Source organism: Rhinatrema bivittatum, chromosome 3 (assembly GCF_901001135.1).
Source record: "Rhinatrema bivittatum chromosome 3, aRhiBiv1.1, whole genome shotgun sequence".
Lineage (NCBI taxonomy): Eukaryota > Metazoa > Chordata > Amphibia > Gymnophiona > Rhinatrematidae > Rhinatrema > Rhinatrema bivittatum.
Genome location: NC_042617.1, coordinates 283883861 through 283905671, shown reverse-complemented (window position 1 = coordinate 283905671; position 21811 = coordinate 283883861). Strand labels below are relative to the sequence as shown.

General features: G+C 46.8%; 1 protein-coding gene across 1 annotated transcript in view; it reads right to left on the bottom strand.

Annotated features, from left to right (window-relative positions):
* Nucleotides 1-21811, bottom strand: part of LRP1 (LDL receptor related protein 1) — a 657378-nt gene that overhangs the window by 364146 nt on the left and 271421 nt on the right. Inside the window, 4 exon segments of the mRNA XM_029594881.1 lie at nt 6390-6587; nt 12809-13054; nt 13407-13607; nt 14474-14656. Coding sequence (XP_029450741.1) covers nt 6390-6587; nt 12809-13054; nt 13407-13607; nt 14474-14656 — 828 coding nt within the window.

Sequence of the window (21811 nt, the reverse complement as noted above, 5' to 3'; positions counted from 1 at the left end):
CCCTCTCCCTCCCTCCCACTCAGTCCCTCCCTTCACCCACCTCCATTTCCTCCCGGCGCCGTAAGCGCGACTTCCCGCAACCCTCACCCGGCTCCATTGACTCCTCCCGCTCCTGCCGGCAGATCTCGGGGGGGGTGTCACTCCCGCCGCGCGGCAGTGACCCCCGCGAGATCTGCCGGCAGATCTGGGGAGGAGAAGTAGCGGCACCGCGCGCGCGCGGTGCCGCTACTTCTCCTCCCGCTCCTGCCGGCAGATCTCGGGGGGGGGGCGCGGGAGTGACACCCCCCCCCCCCCGAGATCTGCCGGCAGATCTGGGGAGGAGAAGTAGCGGCACCGCGCTGCGCGCGGCGCCGCTGCTTCTCCTCCCGCTCCTGCCGGCAGATCTCGGGGGGGCGCGGGAGTGACACCCTCCCCCCCCCCCGAGATCTGCCGGCAGATCTGGGGAGGAGAAGCAGCGGCACCGCGCGCGCGCGGCGCCGCTGCTTCTCCTCCCGCTCCTGCGGCCCCACCGCCATTTTTTTTTTCCTGATCGACGTCCTTGCCCGCACATGCGCAGTAGAGCTGCGCTCTACTGCGCATTTGCGGGCCGTCGGTCACAGGCCATTTATAAGGTAGATTGAAAAGCACCGGTCCAAGTACAGATCCCTGAGGCACTCCGCTGTTTACCCTTTTCCATTGAGAAAATTAACCATTTAATCCTACTCTCTGTTTCCTATCTCTTTTAACCAGTTTGTAATCCACGAAAGGACATCGCTTCCTATCCCATGACATTTTAGTTTTCATAGAAGCCTCTCATGAGGGACTTTGTCAAACGCCTTCTGAAAATCCAAATACACTACATCTACCGGTTCACCTTTATCCACATGTTTATTAACTCCTTCAAAAAAATGAAGCAGATTTGTTATGCAAGACTTCCCTTGGGTAAATCCACATTGACTGTGTTCCATTAAACCATGTCTTTCTATATGCCCTATGATTTTGATCTTTAGAATAGTTTCCACTATTTTTCCTAGCAATGAAGTCAGGCTCACTGGTCTATAGTTTCCCAGAACGCCCCCGGAGTCCTTTTTAAATATTGGGGTTACATTGGCCACTCTCCAGTCTTCAGGTACAATGGATGATTTAAATGATAGGTTACAAGTTTTAACTAATAGATCAGAAATTTCGTTTTTGAGTTCCTTCAGTACCCTAAGATGCATACCATCCGGTCCAGGTGATTTGCTACTCTTTAGTTTGTCAATCTGGCCTACTACCTCTTCCAGGTTCACAGTGATTTGGTTCAGTTCATCTGACTCATCACCCTTGAAAACCATCTCCGGAACTGGTATCTTCCCAACATCCTCACTAGTGAACACGGAAGCAAAGAATTCATTTAGTCTTTCTACAATGGCCTTATCTTCCCTAAGAGCCCCTTTAACCCCTTGGTCATCTAACGGTCCAACCGACTCTCTCACAGGTTTCTTGCTTCTGATATATTTTTTAAAGTTTTTATTATGAGTTTTTGTCTCTACAGCCAACTTCATTTCAAATTCTCTCCTCACCTGTCTTATTAATGTTTTACACTTAACTTGACAATGCTTATGCTTTTTCCTATTTTGTTCTTCCAATTTTTTAAGGATTTTTTTTTTGGCTAAAATAGCCTATTTCACCTCACCTTTTAACCATGCCAGTAATCGTTTTGCCTTCCTCCCACCTTTCTTAATGTGTGGAATACATCTGGACTGCGCATCTAGGATGGTATTTTTAAACAATGCCCATGCCTGTTGAACACTTAACCTTTGCAGCTGCACCTTTCAGTTTTTTTCACTATTTTCCTCATTTTATCAAAGTTTCCCTTTTGAAAATTTAGTGTTAAAGCTGTAGATTTACTTATTGTCCCCCTTCCAGTTATTAGTTTAAATTTGATCATGTTATGATCACTATTGCCAAGTGGCTCCTCCACCATTACCTCTCTCACCAAATCCTGCATTCCACTAAGAATTAAATCTAAAATAGCTCCCTCTCTCATTGGTTCCTGAACCAATTGCTCCATGAAGCAGTCGTTTATTACATCCAGGAACTTTATGTCTCTAGCAAGTCCTGATGTTACACTCACCCAGTCAATATTGGGATAATTGAAATCTCCCATTATTCCTTCACTGCCAAATTGGTTAGCTTCCATGATTTCTCTTAGCATTTCATCATCTGTCTGACCATTTTATCCAGGTGGACAGTAGTATACTTCTATCACTATACTCTTACCCAACACACATGGGATTTCTACCCATATAGATTCTACTGTTTAATGTAAACCAATGTGATGTTTCGACTAATGTCGGTATAGAAAACTCTTCAAATAAACAAATAAATAAATAAACAAATAAATAAATAAATGTAGTCTCTTTTATGATCTTTATCCTGTTGGACTCTATACCTTCCCGGACATAAAGTGCCAAACCCCCACCAAGTTGATCCTCCCTATCATTGTGATATAATTTGTACCCTAATATAGCACTGCCCATTGGTTATCCTCCTTCCACCAGGTCTCTGTGATGCCAATTATGTCAATCTCATCATTTACTGCTATACACTCTAACTCTCCCATCTTACTTCTTAGACTTCTGGCATTGGCATACAGACATTTCAAAGGGTGTTTTTTGTTTGTGTTAACAGCCTGCTTTTCAATTGATAGGGATAATTTGGAAATCTTTAGCTAAGGTGATTTTTTACATATAGGCACTTGGACTACTTTTGCTTTTATTGGAACCTCTCTGTTGGGATGCCCTAACTCTCCTGTTTCATTAGTATCCTTCAAGGATACATTCCTCTGAACTATGCACTGCTGAGTGACTGTCTGCTTCCCCCTTGTTCTAGTTTAAAAGCTGCTCTATCTCCTTTTTAAAAGTTAGTGCCAACTCGGACTTAAAGATTTATGCAAGAATATTCGCCATACGAATGGGGGCGGTCTTACCTACCCTGATTTCACCTTTTCAAGCTGGGTTCGTGAGTGGTAGAAATGCTGGGGCGCATGTCTTCCGATTAATAACAGCTCTAGAAGCATCACATCGGCTGCAACACCAAGCAATGACAGTGGGATTCGATTCGGAGAAAGCTTTTGACCGTGTGTCGTGGGACTATATGTTTTCTGTGATGCAGCGTTATGGCTTTCCTGACTTGGTGATTAAAGCTATATTGATTCTCTACTGTAATCCCAAATCCTATATAGTGGCGAATGACTCTACTTCTCAGGAGGTCCAGATTCAGAGAGGAGTCCGACAAAGTTGCCCCCTGTCTCCTATTTTATATATCCTTTCATTCGATCCGCTACTACGCAAGTTAGCCCAAACCCAAGAGCTTCAAGGGCAGAAAGTGGGGGGAGATACCTTTGTCATAGCTGCCTTCGCCGATGACATGCTCGTCTATTTAACTAATCCAACTTCAGCGTTGCCGTTGGTACTTAACATCCAGCGGGCCTTCGGGAGATTTGCGGGCTTAAAGATAAATGTTGAAAAGTCCGAAGCTTTAGATGTCCTAGGAACTTTACAGTACTCATGGCCTGGTCAATTCCCCTTAAAATGGGTTTCCAGTTCCCTTAAATACTTGGGAATATATATACCAGCGCACCCTAAGGACATTTACGCTCAAAATATCTTACCTCTCAAGAAGAAGTTACTACAGAAATTACAAACATGGCAGACGCTCCCACTTTCTTTATCTGGGAAAATTTTAGTTTTAAAGATGATGGAAATATCGAAATGGCTGTATTTGTTTAGTATGTTACCAATTTGGCTCAAAGCACAAGATATTATAGACATCCATCGAGCGTTCAATCGCTACTTATGGTCCGGAAAACGTGCGCAGATTCCGCTGACGGTCCTGATGAGGCCAAAAACTGCGGGAGGTTTGAACTGCCCAAATTTGAAGATATATAATTATGCAAGCTTATTAAGGCATATCCGTGACTGGACTTTTGATACTGAACTCTGTTCGCCCATGAGACATGTCCATTGTTGGTTAACTCCACTATTACCAGGCGCCGTGCTACAAGGTACTTCTGCATCAATCCCTTCTTTTCACAAGACCAGTGTCATTATCCGTCCTCTGCGCAAAATGTGGCACCTTACCTGTAAATTCTATCAGGTATCGTCAGAGAGCACAGTTTATCAACCTATAGCAGGTAACCCTGCTTTCCCGCCCGGAATGGAGCAATCCCTTTTCACCCAGTGGGCCGGTCTAGGCTTAAAAACTATTGTAAAACTAATCCACTATGAAGCGGAATCGGCTTATGTTTTTAGCTTTCAAGAGCTTCAATCTTTGTATAAGTTACCACATGCAGATTTTTATGGTTATTTACAATTGCGGCATTTTATTCATGGACTGTTACATAGCAGCCAGACCCTTCTGCGTTCCACTTGCCTCACTACATTTCTCAAAGGACCGCTGGGAAAGTGATAGACTTGCTCGCAGTATTATTCAGCTCTCATGAATGTGATGTTCCCTCCAATTTTCACCAACATCATCCACAAATGGAATAAAGTGTTACCTGATCCCATTGTATCTGATGATATTAAAGCATGCTTTCAACGTATACCCCTAACATGTGAAAATGTAACGAGCCGAGATAAACAATTTAAATTTTACCATCAGGCATTTTATCCTCAACTGGCGGCATTTCATATGGGCCTAATTCCAAACAGATTATGCTTAAAGTGTGGAGAGGATAACCCAGATTACTATCACAGTTTCTGGTCTTGTGTAATGGTACAAGAACTGTGGACACATCTACCCCACATGCTACGAAAGATTTGGGGACTTTCCGTCCCACTTGATCCTCGAATTTGGTTGTTTGGGGTCGTACCGACTACGGTACGTCAGCTGGGTAAATTTCACGTCCAGTTTTTACATAAAATCAGTCTTCTAGAAGTGGACACCTTATTGAATCAATGGATGAGTTCGACACCCCAATATAAGACGATTTGGCGACAGAAAACTCAACAAACTATATTACGAATATTTAACTGCTAGACAGAAAACACCTAAACATCGGAATAGAACTCTGGCTATTTGGCAGGCATATGTGAACTTCTTGCCTAAGGAAACCACTTCACTTCTACCGTCTTTGACGACTGAGTGACCAGCAGATCCCCCGCCGAGTTCCAAGGGTTAACTGTTTTTTGTTGGCCCGGGGGATGGAGATGAGTGTCCACTGGAACATGACCTCGGATTATAATCTTTTATACTGATGGGGGTTTGAAAATGTTCTCTTCCATTTTTCTTTCTTTTTCTTTTCTTTCTTTTGTTTTTCTGAATACTATTCTATTGACCCGGCGTGGTCGGTCCGATTGACATACCATTTGATGTACCATTGGATACACACTGTATTTCAGTTTTAATTATTGCTATTTTGTGATTCCCTATGACGCCTTGGGCGGGGGGGGGAGGGGGAAGACCGGATGATTAGCGTACTATAATTGGTGTGATTAGACTTCCAGTGGGAAGGGTAAGAGGGGGGGGGGGGGAGTGACAACTTAGTAATGGGAAAAAATAAAATGTATGTTACTAGCAATCTATATTCAGATTGTTTACGGGAGATTGCATAGTCCTGGTTCCTATTCCTCCAGGTAATCCACAAAATTAGGAGACTGGTAGTAGATATCGAATCCAAGGGCCTCCTGATTACCATGGGGGCTTCAATAATACGGTGGTACAAAAGGTCCAGTTTCAAATACTTGAAATTTAATGACATATGATTTACTGGGGGTATGGGGGTTCTAAAGGTGTATTATCTGCTCTTTCCCAGAAATATACACGATAATAGTACGTTCCGCAGCCTTTGAAACCTGGAGTCAATTATTGAACATATTCATGCTGTACATTCCTGTGATTGTATATGTTAATGTTTCTGTTGAAGTACTTATTCTGTTGTGGATTTGCTGTTTCATAACAATAAAAAATATTTACACAAAAAAAAAAAAGTTAGTGCCAGCAGCTTGGTTCCACTCTGGTTAAGGTGGAGCCCATCCTTTCGGAAAAGTCTTCCCCTTCCCCCAAAATTTCCCCAGTTCCTTACAAAACTGAATCCCTCTTCCCTGCACCATCGTCTCATCCACGCATTGGGAATCTGGAGCTCTGCCTGCCTCTGGGGACCTGCACGTGGAACAGGAAGCATTTCAGAGAATGCCACCCTAGGGATTCTGGATTTCAGCTTTCTTCCTAAAATTCTAAATTTGACTTCCAGAACCTCTCGCCCACATTTTCCTATGATGTTGGTGTCCACATGTACCACTGTCTATAATCCTGTCTAGGTGATGCGTGAGGTCTGCCACCTTTGCACCAGGCAGATAAGTTTCCAGGTGGTCCTCTCCTGGCCAATTACCATGGCACACCTCCAGCCAGCCCCACTCCCTTACCTCCATTCTCCGACAGCTTGCCCCTATAGATCTTGTCTTCCACCACGTCTGTCCAGTACAGGGAGCTCTGGTTAAGGTGGAAGTCCAGTGCGATGGTGTTCCGCAAGCCTGGCACCAGAACGCTGTAGTCGCCTTTGTGCAGGTCAATCCGACGGATCTCGTGACGGTTTGAGAAAATGATAAAGGGCTTGAAGGGATCTGAAGGAAAGCAAGAAAAAGTAAAATGACAAGACAGACAACCAGCACAACAGTTCCCCTTCCTAAAAATTGGTTTTTGGTTCTTCAAAAGAAATAAATGGACAAAGTAGATAAATAAATAAAACACCAGCAGTATAGTTCATAAATAAGTTCTGAAGCTAAATGGTAGAGAGGTCTTGGCACTCAAGGGCTGCACACCTCAATAAAATAGATAACTTTTAAAAGAAATCAGTGTAAGCCACATTTGTTTGGCACAGATCACAATAATCTGAGTTACTTACTGAACAAATGAACATTCATTAGGAAAACGGTGCCTGGAACATAAAGGAGGCATGCTGCTAACTCCAGACAAATAATCAAAAAGTTACCATCCCTCCTATTACTGAGCTAAAAATACTGCCAGAGGCGGCTCCAAATTTTGCATACAAATTAAAAAAAATAAGGAAGTAGAAGGGCCCCTGTGCAGAATTTGCTCAGGGAACAGCTGGGAGTGTTCCAGTTCTGCAGCAGGGCCCAGTCTGATGGAGAAAAGGCTGCCCCTTCCCCGGTCGATCCCTTACCCACAACCCTTAATCAGAACTACTCTGTTGAGACTTGTCTAAAAGAATGGAGAAATTACTTACCTGATAATTTCGTTTTCCTTAGTGTAGACAGATGGACTCAGGACCAATGGGTTTATGCTCTCCTGCCAGCAGATGGAGACAGAGTCAGGTTTCAAAGCTGACGTCACCCTAGATATACCCCTGCAGGGACCTCAGCCCTTCAGTATTCTCTTCAAAAGCCATTGTGGACATACTATTGACCATACTTGATTTAAAATATGATTAAAATGGATAACAATAACTGTACTCAACAAATCATAAACACTGAACCCCAGTAAGAATATAGATGCCCTGATCTAGGGACTGGATAACAGTTTACCTGTAATCTCTTGGAATCAATATCTGCTCCAGGGGCGAATCCTTGGCACCATTCTTGGATAGCCGTGGGTGGGATGTTCTGTCCATCTATCTACACTAAGGAAAATGAAATTATCAGGTAAGTAATTTCTCCATTTCCTAGTGTGTAGCCAGATGGACTCAGGACCAATGTGATATACAAAAGCTACTCCCATTCAGGGCGGGAGGCTGCTTGCGGTCCAATTAACATCGCCTTTGCAAAGGCTGTGTTCTCCCGGGCCTGAATGTCCAGGTGATAGAACCTGGAGGTGTGCAAGGAGAACATGTCACCACTCGGCAGATGTCAACTGGAGACAGCAGCTTAGCTTCCACCCATGATACTGCCTGAGCCCTAGAGGAATGAGCTTTAACCTGAAGGGGTAATGGCTTTTCTGCCTCCACATAGGCTACTATGACCACCTCCTTAATCCAGTGAGCTAGGGTAGCCAGTGAAGCTGGTTTGCCCTGCTTCCTTCCACCACGAAGGACAAACAGGCAGTCTGTTTTTCGGACCAGTTCTGAAAATTTCAGATACAGTACAAAAGCCTACTGACATTCAAATGGCGGAGGATGCGGCATTCTTCCGCGTCCTTTTGCTTATCTAGGAATGGCAACGAAATGGACTGATTCAAATGAAACTCTGAGACTACCTTGGGCAAGAAGGTATGGAACAGTATGAAGTTATAAAGCTCCTGGAGTCATCCGGAGGAACGGTTCCTGACACGACAATGCCTGTAGTTCAGAGATGCAATTAGCCGAGCATATAGCCACCAGGAACAACATTTTTAGGGTTAACTAAAGGAGGGCCCTGCCAAAAACTCCAATATTAGATTAAGATTCCACAAGGAAACTGGCCACCGGAGGGGTGGCTGGAGGTGCTTTACCCCTTTCAGAAAACGGGCCATGTCTGGATGAGCCAACAGGCTGGTTCCGTTCACCTTGTCCCTGAAACAGGAGATAGCCGCAACCTGGACCTTCAAGGAGTTAAGGGTCAAACCTTTATTCAAGCCATCCAGCAAAAATTCCAGAATTAGTGGGATTTTGACCATCTGAGGAGAATCACCACATTCCTCGCACCAGGCCTCAAATACTCTCCAGACCCACACATATGCTAGGGATTTCCCCATCTTCCAAGGAATCTGGAACCTCTTCTTTGTCCATGCCGTCCGGGTCCCTGCCAGGGATACCCTTAGTGAGGCGAGGCATGCCTCGAGGTCTGCCGATAGGACTGGGAGAGGGAGGGCTTACTGGCTGAGGTTCAGTCCGGACAGGGGCAAGTAAGGTAGCAGGCTGTGCCTATACGAACACTTGAAGGCCTTGAAAGAATTCCACCAAAGAGAAGGGAACAGGGTCCATACCTAGCGCAGGAGGTACTGGGGTAGGTACTGCTAAATTTCCCTCTCCCATGGATGATCAGTCCCAAGGTTATTCAGATCGAAGGTACTTCTAGTTAAGGCTGTGGATGACCCATCTTCTGAATGGGAGGCGCTAGGCTTAGCGAAGTCCAGGGAGGCCAACTCTCCCCAGGCTTCCTCACAGTGCTGACATAAGAAATAATCCAGGTCAGACTGCACAGCCCTAATATGACAAGCAGCACAGAGAGAAAGACACTTATGTTCCTTTGCTGTCAGAGCCATTGGAGACAGTAACTGTGTGTTCAGATGGCTCGCACTTAAAATTTTATGCGGACAGATTTTTGACGCCTACAAGGGCCGCAGCGAGGCGCACGCACAGCCCGTGCATCCGGCTTTACTTGTATTCTGCACCTAATAAGTTGTGCGCATATGTGCGCACAGCGCATGCGCAGCACAACACGGACTGCGCGAACCGAAGCTCTATGGTGGGCAACACAGGCACAAAAATGCACTCAAGATGGCGCCGCCATGGCCTACCATGCGGTCTGCCGACCAAGCCTAAAGCAGGACCTAGCCCATCAGTGGGACACTCAACCTGCTCGGGATCCCAGTTCTCCTTACCCTAATGGGATCAGGGAACAAAGCCGTACGGCGCGCTGAGCAAGGAGACCGGAGGAAGTCTTATTGAAACCCCTCCAATGTATGAATTGGGAGGAAATCTTCTCTTTTTTGTTTCTTTTTTTTTTTTTTCTTTTACTTACCTGGGCTCAGCGCTTACCGGCTAAGTACTGAGACGGTCTCCGGCTGCTGGGGAAGAGGGCTTTGGCCATCACCGCCGTGTTCGGCTTCCTGCACCTGCTGCCTTTCAGCTGCATCAGTAGCAAAGTCCACACCGGGAACCGGCTACTGACCAAGGCTCGCCTCTGAGGGATCTCGGAAATCACCTCAGGAATTCTCAACTGGGGGAGGGATCTTTAGCTATCACAGCAGGAGAGCAGGGCTCAATCTTTTCTCCAATGTAAAAGTAGAATTTCTTCTTCCAAAAAGTACAGCGATCCCCATAGGGAAAGCATGTCCACATCTGCTGGAGATGGAGAAATACTGAAGGGCTGAGGTCACTGCATGGGTGTATCTAGGGGGACGTCAGCTTTGAAAACTGACTCCGTCTCCATCTGCTGGAAGGGGAGCATAACCCTTTGGTCCTGAATCCATCTGGCTATATGCTAGGAAAAAGGGAGTTAGACAAGATCCGGGAGGAATTCCATATACAATTGTTAGCCAGGTAAATTTGGGAAATCCACCACTTTTTCCTGGAGGTGAACAAGGAATGGACCTACTCTGGGATTGCTGGGTTCTTCCTAGTGATCTGGATGCTGAGCTCGATGGACCTTGGACTAACCCAACGTGGCACATCTTGGGCCCAGTATTCAAAGATATTTGGCTATCTAAGTTAGCCGGATATAACTTATCCGGCTAACTTAGATGGGATATTCAGCAGTATGACTATGCTTCTGAATATACTTGGATAAGTAACATATTCAGTTAATTTAACCGGATAAGTCTGAATTTTGGCACTTATCTGGTTAAATTAACCGGATATGTAGCTCATCCCTGATCTGCTCATAAGTTATCTGGCTAACTACTTAACTAAGTGGCGACTGATAACTGCAGTCAGATATTCAGCAGCCACTACTTATCCGGCTAAATAGCACTGAATATCGGCCTTCCCATGTTCTTAAATTAGAGACAGCGAGCAAAAGCAAGAACAGAAAAGAGCACAAAGGGAGAAAAGAATAGAAAGGGATGCGGGGGTGCCAGGTAAGAGCACTTGGGACCATTCTGGGGTGGGGAGGAGGAGCCACGGCCCTGCACTGGTGGAGGGGATGAGCAGCAGATACTGCCAGCATGAGGGAAAGACAGCAAACGCTGTGCACGGGGAGGGAAGAGGCGGCCCTACTGCAGGAGCACCAAGTGAAGTAAGAGAAGCTACAAAGAGAGGAGGGGAAAATAATGGTAGGGAGGAGGAGAAGAAGAAGAAGAAGAGCTGGAAAAAGAAAAGTTCTAGGACACCGAGAAAGCAGGAGGAGAAAGCAACAGAAACATGAACACGATATTTTTTTGTTTCCTGTGTGAGGAGGCGAGGCTTTTTCCCCTCCAATTTCCTTATGAACATCCCACCACTCCACTGACTGTCAAAATACAAATCGTACCTTGCCTTTCTTAGGTTTCTGCCTTTTTCTTTGTTGATCCTAGTTTCCCCTCCTGCTACCTTCGATCTCAAATCGGAACCAAGGGTGGAAGGCGCCAGGAGGCTTCGCTCACAACCACCTGGGGATTCCCCTCCCCTCCCCCCATTTTACATCCCCTTCCTTGAGTCATTGCAGTGATGACCCTGGGTTGGGGGACACTCAGCCCCAGGACTCTATAACCATAGGCCCTGATTCTGGCCACTAGATGTCACCTTTAAGCAGTGACCAAGACTCCCTCCCAGCGCCCCCCCCATCCCGGGCACTCTGAATACTGCCTGCAGCATCGCCGGCCCTGGCCAACCCAGCAATCGATCCACAGGCCTTCCACATGGCAGGTCCTGACCCAACAAAAAGCATTACCAAGTTTTGGGGGTTTTTTTCCTCCATGTGTTCATATCTCTGCAATTGGAAAGGCAACTGGTTACCAGCACCAAGAATCTGCCTCTGTGTTATCAAGAAACCCTACCTGCTCCTCTTTATTTCCTATCTCCCATTCTCTGTAGGCTCCTGGCAAATATCAGACAGAACTGGGGTGACTCGAGTCTGCACCACCCCCCTCCATCCTCCCTGGGCTGAGAGAAGCTGAACTTCACAGGGGCCCTAATAAACCCATCTTTTCTTCTGCCTTAATCTCTGACTGCAAATAGAAAATTCAGCATAAAAATAAAAAAGGCATTCAAGGCACGAAGAGGAAGAAAAATGGGATGACAAATGAAAAATCCACGAAGCAAAAGTTAAAGAAGGAAACAAGAGACAACGGAAACGTAGAGGACCATGAGATGGGGCAACAACCCTAGGCCAGCCCGACTGATCCCCCCCCGGCCTGCCTACACCAGGTAATTTCAGCACAGGCAGAGGGTGTTGTGCCTTCTGTGCAAGTGGCACCTGTAAGGACAGTACACAGAGGGCAGGGGCCCCCCTTCCTGCAATTCCCTGCTGCCACAGAGGCCAGGCGGCCGAGCTTCTGAAGATGTATTACATTTATTTCCAGCCGTGTGATGGACTGCCACCATGAATGTAGGTTCTTGCGACTTTAAAAAGTCCGAACCAAAGCGAGAGGCAGCGCGTGGGGAGATAGAGGGGAACCGAGGATAGCAGCATTAGGAAGGTAGAAGAAGCGGGGGGGGGGGGTCTCTGGGTTCACTCACAGACACAAACTAGGCCTGACCTCACAGGTATGCAAACCAACCTGCGGCCAAGTGGGTGCAGGTTGCTCAAAACCACAGCTACAAAACGCAGTGGCTTTCAGTTTCAGAGTTAGTTTTAGAAAACAATTTGATTTTGAAGCGATCCCAGTTAAATTACAAGGAGGTCCACAGACAGCTAAGTACTGTAAGTTAGCCGGAGAAGATTTGCCCAGCTAACTTAGCAGGGATATTCAGTGGTGCAGCCACTGAATATCCCTGATAAGTTTAAGGTCTAAAGTTAACCGGATAAGTTTGAATATCACTACTCATCTGGCTAAGTTAGCAGGATAAGTGGCTTCTCCCGGATACACCCCGAAATGCCTCTTTTTTTATCCGGCTAGATTTTAAACTGGATATCGACTTACCTGGCTAAAATCCAGCTGGATAAGAGGCTGAATATACCAAAACTTGCTATTTAGATGGATAACTAGGTTATCTTTCTAAATGGCTTTGAACATCTACCTTACAGTGTTTCCCATGCTGTACACCTACCAAGGCTCCTGCAGCTTTCTCCATCGGGTTCCAGCATCCAGCCCTCGTAGCAGGAGCATTTCACATTAAATTTTTCCTGATCGCACTTCTGGCTGCACTTGAGATGCTTCGCGCAGTAGCTCTGGATCTGGCAGGTCTTGTTGTCCATGCTCAGTTCCATCCCAAGCGGGCAGGAGCACACAATGCCCTCCCCGGGGGCCACCGTGCAGTTGTGGCTGCAGCCGCCATTGTTCAGCGAGCACTGATCTGCAAAAGAAGCGTGCCAGATGAGCGCGCGCGCACACACACAAAAACAAAACAAAAACCAACAAGACAAATGCATGGGGTCCACACGGTCTAGACGGGCACCCAGACTTAATTTCCCCAACTGGGGATCTTAGGATCTGAGCCTTCAACCTGCTGACTCCACCCTAGGGACCCTGGGCCGAGCTCACTCCTTTGCTAAGAAGCTGTGTATGTGGCCTTGAAATGGAGTACAACATCATCATGGCCACAACCAAAAGGGCGAGGAAGTCACCCAGGGGAAGGGCAACGACACTCAACCACCGTTAGCGCCTTAAGGGGGAAACAAGGAGTTCTTGCTGGGGGTGCTACCTACCACACAGCTCCCCCTCGTCGGAGCCATCCCTGCAGTCGTCAATCCCGTCGCACAGCTTCTCAGGGGGCAAGCAGATGGAGGTGGTGTTGGCGCACGTGTGGGACGGGGGCTTGCAGATCAGAGATTCACAGTTCTCTTCATCAGAATTATCCTCACAGTCGCTGTCTCCATCGCACACCCAGGCTTTGCTGATGCACCGCGCTTCACAGCAAGGGAGGAAAAAGCAAAGGAACAACACGCACACACACGCACACACACACAAAAAAAAAAAGATAGTTTTAAAAAAAAAAATGCAAGTTTTGTGATTTATGGCTTAAAAAAGGATATTTTAAAACTCACCCTCCCTCCAATTTTTTTCCCCCAAAAACAACATCTTCCCTTCATGGTTCCATTTCTTACAACCCCAGTACAACTGCAAAACTTGCAAATTCTCTCTTACAACAGTGATCCTAGAACACGGTGGGACGAGTTACACACACTGCTGAAGCAAATTACAGCCCTAAACCAGAGAGTAAGACTTAACTGTTCCATTGAAATCAGCAGGCGATGAAAGGTGTTACTGCTTGGGCGACAGCAAAACCAAAAAAATACCCAGGGGCTTCTGACAATACTTCGGTTATTGTAAACCTCATGGGAGGCAGGGCCAGGATAGGCAAAACTAGCCTAGGTATCAGAGGAGAAGACTCTGCCTCTAGGATTCAGGCCCAACCTATTAAGGACAAAATATTCCAAAGGCTAGAAGCCTCAAGCTTGGAGGAGAAAACGCACCAAGTTATAAAATCAAACAGAGCAGCATATCAAGAGAGTCCGGAGAGGAAATCTTATTAACACCATTTCAAACCCTCCAAGGTTTTTTTTTTGGGGGGGGTGGTGTTTCGTTTTTTTTCCGGCAGGACTTTGAACAGATTGAAATGCTGCCACTCATTTTTCTCAATCTGAACTCTTCTGATGTGCAAATACCAGCCAAGAACTTGCCCGCTTCCAAGCAGGTCCTGAACCGACCCCTCCCCCCTCCTGCTGCAAATTAACCACTCGGGCCTTAGAACGTTCAAGAGCGAGGCAGCTACCGGAATCCTTGCAGCCAAACTTGACGTTGGGGTCGCAGACATGGGTCACCCCTTCGCAGTTCTTCTCGTCGCTGGAATCCATGCAGTCCGTGTCGCCGTCACAGCGCCAGCGCAGGGGGATGCACAGCCCATCCAGCCGGCACTGGAACTCATCCGTGTGACAGCCACCGGGCGGGCGGGTCGCTAGAAGAATCCAAGAGAGGGCTTCAGTGCATTAAATTGGGCAAGCTCCCTGCAAATAATGTATGGGGAGAGGGGGGAGGGAAGGGAGGTAGGGGCACTGCTGTGTGGTTTTGCTTCAACAAAGAGGAAAAAGGTTAGCAGTGAGTGGATGAGTCCTGTCAACATTCCCAAGTAACAAACAATACGCACAATCTAAGCAGCCCAGTCAATCAAGGGCACCAGTTTATCAACACACATATAAGATGCTGGTGATCATAGCTATAATTGGCATTTCTTTTCCTGCCCTGGGAAGGCAAGCATGTTTGTGTCCCCCACCCCCATGTACACTAATCCCCATTCTGATCCCCTTTCCCCCTCACCACCGTCCTAGATGGCAGGAGACGAGCAGCAGTGCTTCCCAACTTTTCATCCACTGCCAGCCTTCATTTACATTTAATTTTTTTTTGTTTCCCCCTCCAATGAACTCTGCAGCTTGCCCCTCTCACCCAGCCCTAGTTACTCGCCCTGCCTGTAATACCACTTACTGGCTATAAGGATTGGTAACAGTATTTAAACGTATGCAGGTAAGGGTCCAGAATACCTGCACAAGAGGTTAAAACGGTACAGACCAGGGCGAGAATTGCGGACTTCCCAGGATCATTAATTAGAAATTGTGAATATGATTAAAAGTCAGCAAACTGCAAAACGATCTTTTAGCGCAATGGCACCAGAGCTTTGGAATAAGTTGCCGGCTTCCATTAGAGTCCAGCTGAATTTACAAAAGTTTTGTAAATTAGTGAAGGGTTGTTTTTTTTTATCTTCAGATACTGATAACCCATTGGGACACACTTCTTAAAATGTATAATCTAGGCTGACTGTGCAGGCTGAGTTAACATACACTTGAGAACTGGTTTGTGTTATGTGCTTATAAGTTGTATGTAATGTTTGTGTAAAGGTTGTTTTATACTAATTAGTATTTTTATAATTTGTAATTATGGATATATGTGTTTGGATAATTTTTTGATTAACTTGGATAATTTGATTAACTTGAGTAACTTGAATTGGTTGACGTGGTTTCTAGCTGGAGACCGCCAGGACACTCAACCGAGAAGCGCCGACACCTGGTAATATGGGTGTCTGAACTAGAGATAAGGGTTGGCTTACCCATGCTTGTGTTGCACTTGGGGGGGGGGGGGGGGAGGTTCCCTCGAGGATTCTTGATTGCGAGGCAGCCATGGGCAGGGTGCTGAGTCCATCTGTCTACACTAAGGAAAATGAAATCATCAGATAAGTAATTTCTACATTTCCTAGCGTGTAGCAGATGGACTGAGAACCAATGGGATGTACAAAAGCTACTCCCGAACCAGGTGGGAGGCTGCCTGTGGCCCATTTAGTACTGCCCTTGCGAATGCTGTGTCCTTCTTGGCCTGAACATCCAGACGATAGAATCTCAAGAAGGTGTGGATGGAGGACCACATTGCCGCCCGACAGATCTCTGCAGGTGACAGCATCTTGATTTCTGCCCAGGACACTGCCTGGGCCCTTGTGAAATGGGCCTTGACTTGTAGAGGTGGAGGCTTGCCTGCCTCTATGTGGGCTGCCTTGATTACTTCTTTGATCCAGCGGGCTATGGTTGCCCATGAGGCCGCTTCTCCTTGCTTCTTCCCACTGTGAAGAATGAACAGATGGTCTGTCTTTCGTAAAGGTTCTTCGTAAAGGTTCCGATCTTTCCAGGTATAGGACTAGGATTCTGCCGACATTCAGGTGGCGAAAAAGGCGTGAGTCTTCCGAGTCTGGAGATAGCAGCAAGATGGTTTGGTTTAAATGGAAGTGAGAGACCACCTTTGGCAGGAAGGAGGGTACCGTGCGCAGCTGTATGGATCCCGGCGTGAATCTGAGGAATGGCTTCCGGCATGATAGTGCTTGAAGTTCGGAGATTCGATGGGCTGAGCAGATTGCCACGAGGAATGCCGTCTTCAAGGTCAGGAGCTGTAGGGATAGACCATGAGTTGGTCTGAACGAAGCTCCCGCTAGGAAGTTTAACACTAGATTGAGATTCCATAGGGGTATCCGCCACTTTAGGGGTGGCCGAATGTGCTTGACCCCTTTTAAGAAGCGGGAGACATCTGGGTGGGCCGCTAGGCTGGTGCCGTCCACCCTGGGTCTGAAGCTGGCCAGAGCGGCCAGTTGTACCTTGATGGAGTTGAGGGACAACCCTTTGTTCACGCCGTCCTGCAGAAATTCCAGGATCATGGGGATTTTGACTGTCCGTGTAAGGATGTCGCGGTCCTCACACCAAGCTTCGAATATTCTCCATACTCGTATATATGTTAAGGAAGTGGAGAACGTGCACGCTCGGAGCAGTGTGTCAATCACTGGTCCTGAGTATCCACTCTTTTTCAGGCGAGACCTCTCAATGGCCAGACTGTAAGCGAGAATCTCGTTGGGTCTTCGTGGAGGATCGGTCCTTGCTGGAGTAGATCCCTGTGTGGAGGTAGGCATAGAGGGTTTCCCGCCAGAAGTCTTCGCAGTGTGCAAATCCAAGGCTCTCGTGCTAAACTTTCAAAAGGGAAACTTTGATAAAATGAGAAAAATTGTTAGAAAAAAACTGAAAGGAGCAGCTACAAAAGTAAAAAATGTCCAAGAGGCGTGGTCATTGTTAAAAATACCATTCTAGAAGCACAGTCCAGATGTATTCCACACATTAAGAAAGGTGGAAAGAAGGCAAAACGATTACCGGCATGGTTAAAAGGGGAGGTGAAAGAAGCTATTTTAGCCAAAAGATCTTCATTCAAAAATTGGAAGAAGGATCCAACAGAAGAAAATAGGATAAAGCATAAACATTGGCAAGTTAAATGTAAGACATTGATAAGACAGGCTAAGAGAGAATTTGAAAAGAAGTTGGCTGTAGAGGCAAAAACTCACAGTAAAAACTTTTTTAAATATATCCAAAGCAGAAAGCCTGTGAGGGAGTCAGTTGGACCGTTAGATGATCGAGGGGTTAAAGGGGCACTTAGAGAAGATAAGGCCATCGCGGAAAGATTAAATGATTTCTTTGCTTCGGTGTTTACTGAAGAGGATGTTGGGGAGGTACCCGTAATGGAGAAGGTTTTCATGGGTAATGATTCAGATGGACTGAATCAAATCACGGTGAACCTAGAAGATGTGGTAGGCCTGATTGACAAACTGAAGAGTAGTAAATCACCTGGACCGGATGGTATACACCCCAGAGTTCTGAAGGAACTAAAAAATGAAATTTCAGACCTATTAGTAAAAATTTGTAACTTATCATTAAAATCATCCATTGTACCTGAAGACTGGAGGATAGCAAATGTAACCCCAATATTTAAAAAGGGCTCCAGGGGCGATCCGGGAAACTACAGACCGGTTAGCCTGACTTCAGTGCCAGGAAAAATAGTGGAAAGTGTTCTAAACATCAAAATCACAGAACATATAGAAAGACATGGTTTAATGGAACAAAGTCAGCATGGCTTTACCCAGGGCAAGTCTTGCCTCACAAATCTGCTTCACTTTTTTGAAGGAGTTAATAAACATGTGGATAAAGATGAACCGGTAGATATAGTATACTTGGATTTTCAGAAGGCGTTTGACAAAGTTCCTCATGAGAGGCTTCTAGGAAAAGTAAAAAGTCATGGGATAGGTGGTGATGTCCTTTCGTGGATTGCAAACTGGCTAAAAGACAGGAAACAGAGAGTAGGATTGAATGGGCAATTTTCTCAGTGGAAGGGAGTGGACAGTGGAGTGCCTCAGGGATCTGTATTGGGACCCTTACTGTTCAATATATTTATAAATGATCTGGAAAGAAATACGACGAGTGAGATAATCAAATTTGCAGATGACACAAAATTGTTCAGAGTAGTTAAATCACAAGCAGATTGTGATAAATTGCAGGAAGACCTTGTGAGACTGGAAAATTGGGCATCCAAATGGCAGATGAAATTTAATGTGGATAAGTGCAAGGTGATGCATATAGGGAAAAATAACCCATGCTATAATTACACAATGTTGGGTTCCATATTAGGTGCTACAACCCAAGAAAGAGATCTAGGTGTCATAGTGGATAACACATTGAAATCGTCGGTGCAGTGTGCTGCAGCAGTCAAAAAAGCAAACAGAATGTTGGGAATTATTAGAAAAGGAATGATGAACAAAACGGAAAATGTCATAATGCCTCTGTATCGCTCCATGGTGAGACCGCACCTTGAATACTGTGTACAATTCTGGTCGCCGCATCTCAAAAAAGATATAATTGCGATGGAGAAGGTACAGAGAAGGGCTACCAAAATGATAAGGGGAATGGAACAACTTCCCTATGAGGAAAGACTAAAGAGGTTAGGACTTTTCAGCTTGGAGAAGAGACGACTGAAGGGGGATATGATAGAGGTGTTTAAAATCATGAGAGGTCTAGAACGGGTAGATGTGAATCGGTTATTTACTCTTTCGGATAGTAGAAAGACTAGGGGGCACTCCATGAAGTTAGAATGGGGCACATTTAAAACTAATCGGAGAAAGTTCTTTTTTACTCAACGCACAATTAAACTCTGGAATTTGTTGCCAGAGAATGTGGTTCGTGCAGTTAGTATAGCTGTGTTTAAAAAAGGATTGGATAAGTTCTTGGAGGAGAAGTCCATTACCTGCTATTAAGTTCACTTAGAGAATAGCCACTGCCATTAGCAATGGTTACATGGAATAGACTTAGTTTTTGGGTACTTGCCAGGTTCTTATGGCCTGGATTGGCCACTGTTGGAAACAGGATGCTGGGCTTGATGGACCCTTGGTCTGACCCAGTATGGCATTTTCTTATGTTCTTATGTCCGTGTACCAGTCTTCTTGGCCAGTCCAGGGCCACTAGAAGTACCAGCCCTCTGTGGTGTTCTATCTTGCGGATGATTCCGCCCAGTAGTGGCCAAGGAGGGAAGGCGTACAGTAGGTCTTCCTGTGGCCAGGTCTGGATGAGGGCGTCGATTCCCTGGGACAGCGGTTCCCGTCTTCGGCTGAAGAACTTGGGAACCCGGGTGTTGGACCCGGTTGCCAGAAGATCCATGGCTGGGGTTCCCCAGTGGTTTACTATCCGCTGGAAGGCTGCTGTAGACAGTGTCCATTCCCCTGGATCCAGACTCTCTCTGGTGAGGTAGTCTGCAGTGACGTTGTCTTTTCCCGCAATGTGGGCGGCTGATATCCCCTGTAGGTTTGATTCTGCCCAATCATTAGGGGCTCTATTTCCAGAGACACCTGCTGGCTTCTGGTTCCCCCCTGGCGGTTAATGTAGGCCACTATTTTGGCGTTGTCCGACATGACTCTGACTGATTTGCCCCGGGGTCTGTGGCTGAACTGTAGGCAGGCTAGTCTGACTGCTCGGGCTTCCAGTCGGTTTATGTTCCATGCCGACTCTTCTTTGTCCCATTGCTCTTGAGCTGTTAGCTCCTGGCTCCCCATCCCCGCAGGCTCGCATCCGTGGTGAGCAAGGTCCATTCCGGTGAGGATAGGCTTGTTCCCTTGCTCAGATGGTCTTCTTGTAGCCACCATTGTAGTAGGTTCCGGACCTTCGCCGGTAGCCGGAGGAGGACGGAGTAGTTCTGAGACATCGGGTTCCACCGTGACTGTAGGGAATGTTGTAGGGGCCGCATGTGGGCCCTTGCCCAAGGGACGACTTCTATGATTGATGCCTTGAGTCCGAGGACTTGGAGATAGTCCCATGTCATGAGGAGAGTGGAGTTCAACAATGCTCGTAGTTGTTCCATCAATCTCCTTCTCCTTGTAGGAGGAATGGTGACTTTGTTCCATTTGGTGTTGAACTGGACTCCCAGGTACTCTAGGGATTGGGAGGGCTGCAGGTGGCTCTTGGGTGTGTTAACGACCCACCCGAGGATCTGCAGTAGTTCCATGACTCTGGTGGTTGCTTGATGGCTTTCCTCTGGCGATTTCGCTCTGATCAGCCAATCGTCCAGGTATGGGTGCACGAGGATCCCTTCTTTCTTCAGTGTCGCCGCTACTACCACCATGATCTTGGTGAACGTTCGGGGAGCCGTAGCTAGCCTGAACGGTAGGGCCTGGAACTGGTAGTGATGGTCCAATATAGCGAAGCATAGGAAACGCTGATGGAGGCGATGGATCAGTATGTGGAGATAGGCTTCTGACAGATCCAGGGAGGTCAGGAATTCTCCCGGTTGTACCGCCTTTATGACCGAACGCAGGGTTTCTAAGCGGAAGCGGGGTACCTTCAGGTAGCGATTGATGGTCTTGAGGTCCAGTATGGGCTGGAATGTTCCCTCTTTCTTGGGCACGAAGTAGATGGAATAGTGCCCAGAATTTTGTTGGTGCATGGGCACCGGTGTTATTGCCTTTAGGGCGAGTAGTTTTGATAGTGTGGTTTCCACTGCCTTCCTCTTGGAGGGGTCGTGGCACGGAGAAATCACAAACTTGTCCGGGGGGATGCTGTGGAAGTCCAGGTAGTATCCCTCTCGGATGATGGATAGGACCCAATTGTCAGACGTTATTTCGACCCGTCTTTGGTAGAATAGGGCAACCTGCCCCCTATATTCACTTCCTGTAGATGGGTCTGCTGATTCTCATTGTGTGTTGCGGCTAGGGCCTGGTCCCGAGCCGGCTCCTCTTTTGCTGTGTCTGTTCCAAAAGGACTGCCCCTTGCCGGTGGGGCACTTGGTAAGTGTTTTTGTATGGTCTATAACGCTGGGATCATCTGCCCTTGGGTGCCCAGGGAGAGGGGCATTGCTTCCTCTTGTTCCTGTCCTCCGGTAGCAGGATACTTGGGACTTGCCCCCATTTGTCGGCTAATTTGTCCAGGTCGCTTCCAAATAGGAATGTTCCTCTAAAGGACATTCTCGTGAACCTCATCTTAGAGGTCGCGTCGGCTGACCAGCTTTGGAGCCAGAGCTGTCTTCTGGCTGCCACTATGGACGAGAGGCTCCTGGCTGAGGTGCGTACCAGGTCTGAGGTCACATCCATGAGGAATGATATTGCCGGGTCTAATGACTCGATTGGCGTAGTTGGTCCCTGGCCATAGCCAGGCAGGCGTGTGATACCATGGCACAGCAGGCAGCGATCTGTAAGATCATAGCTGATACATCGTAAGACTGCTTGAGGATGGATTCCTGCAGTCTGTCATTAGCATCCTTGAGTGAAGCTCCTTCCTCG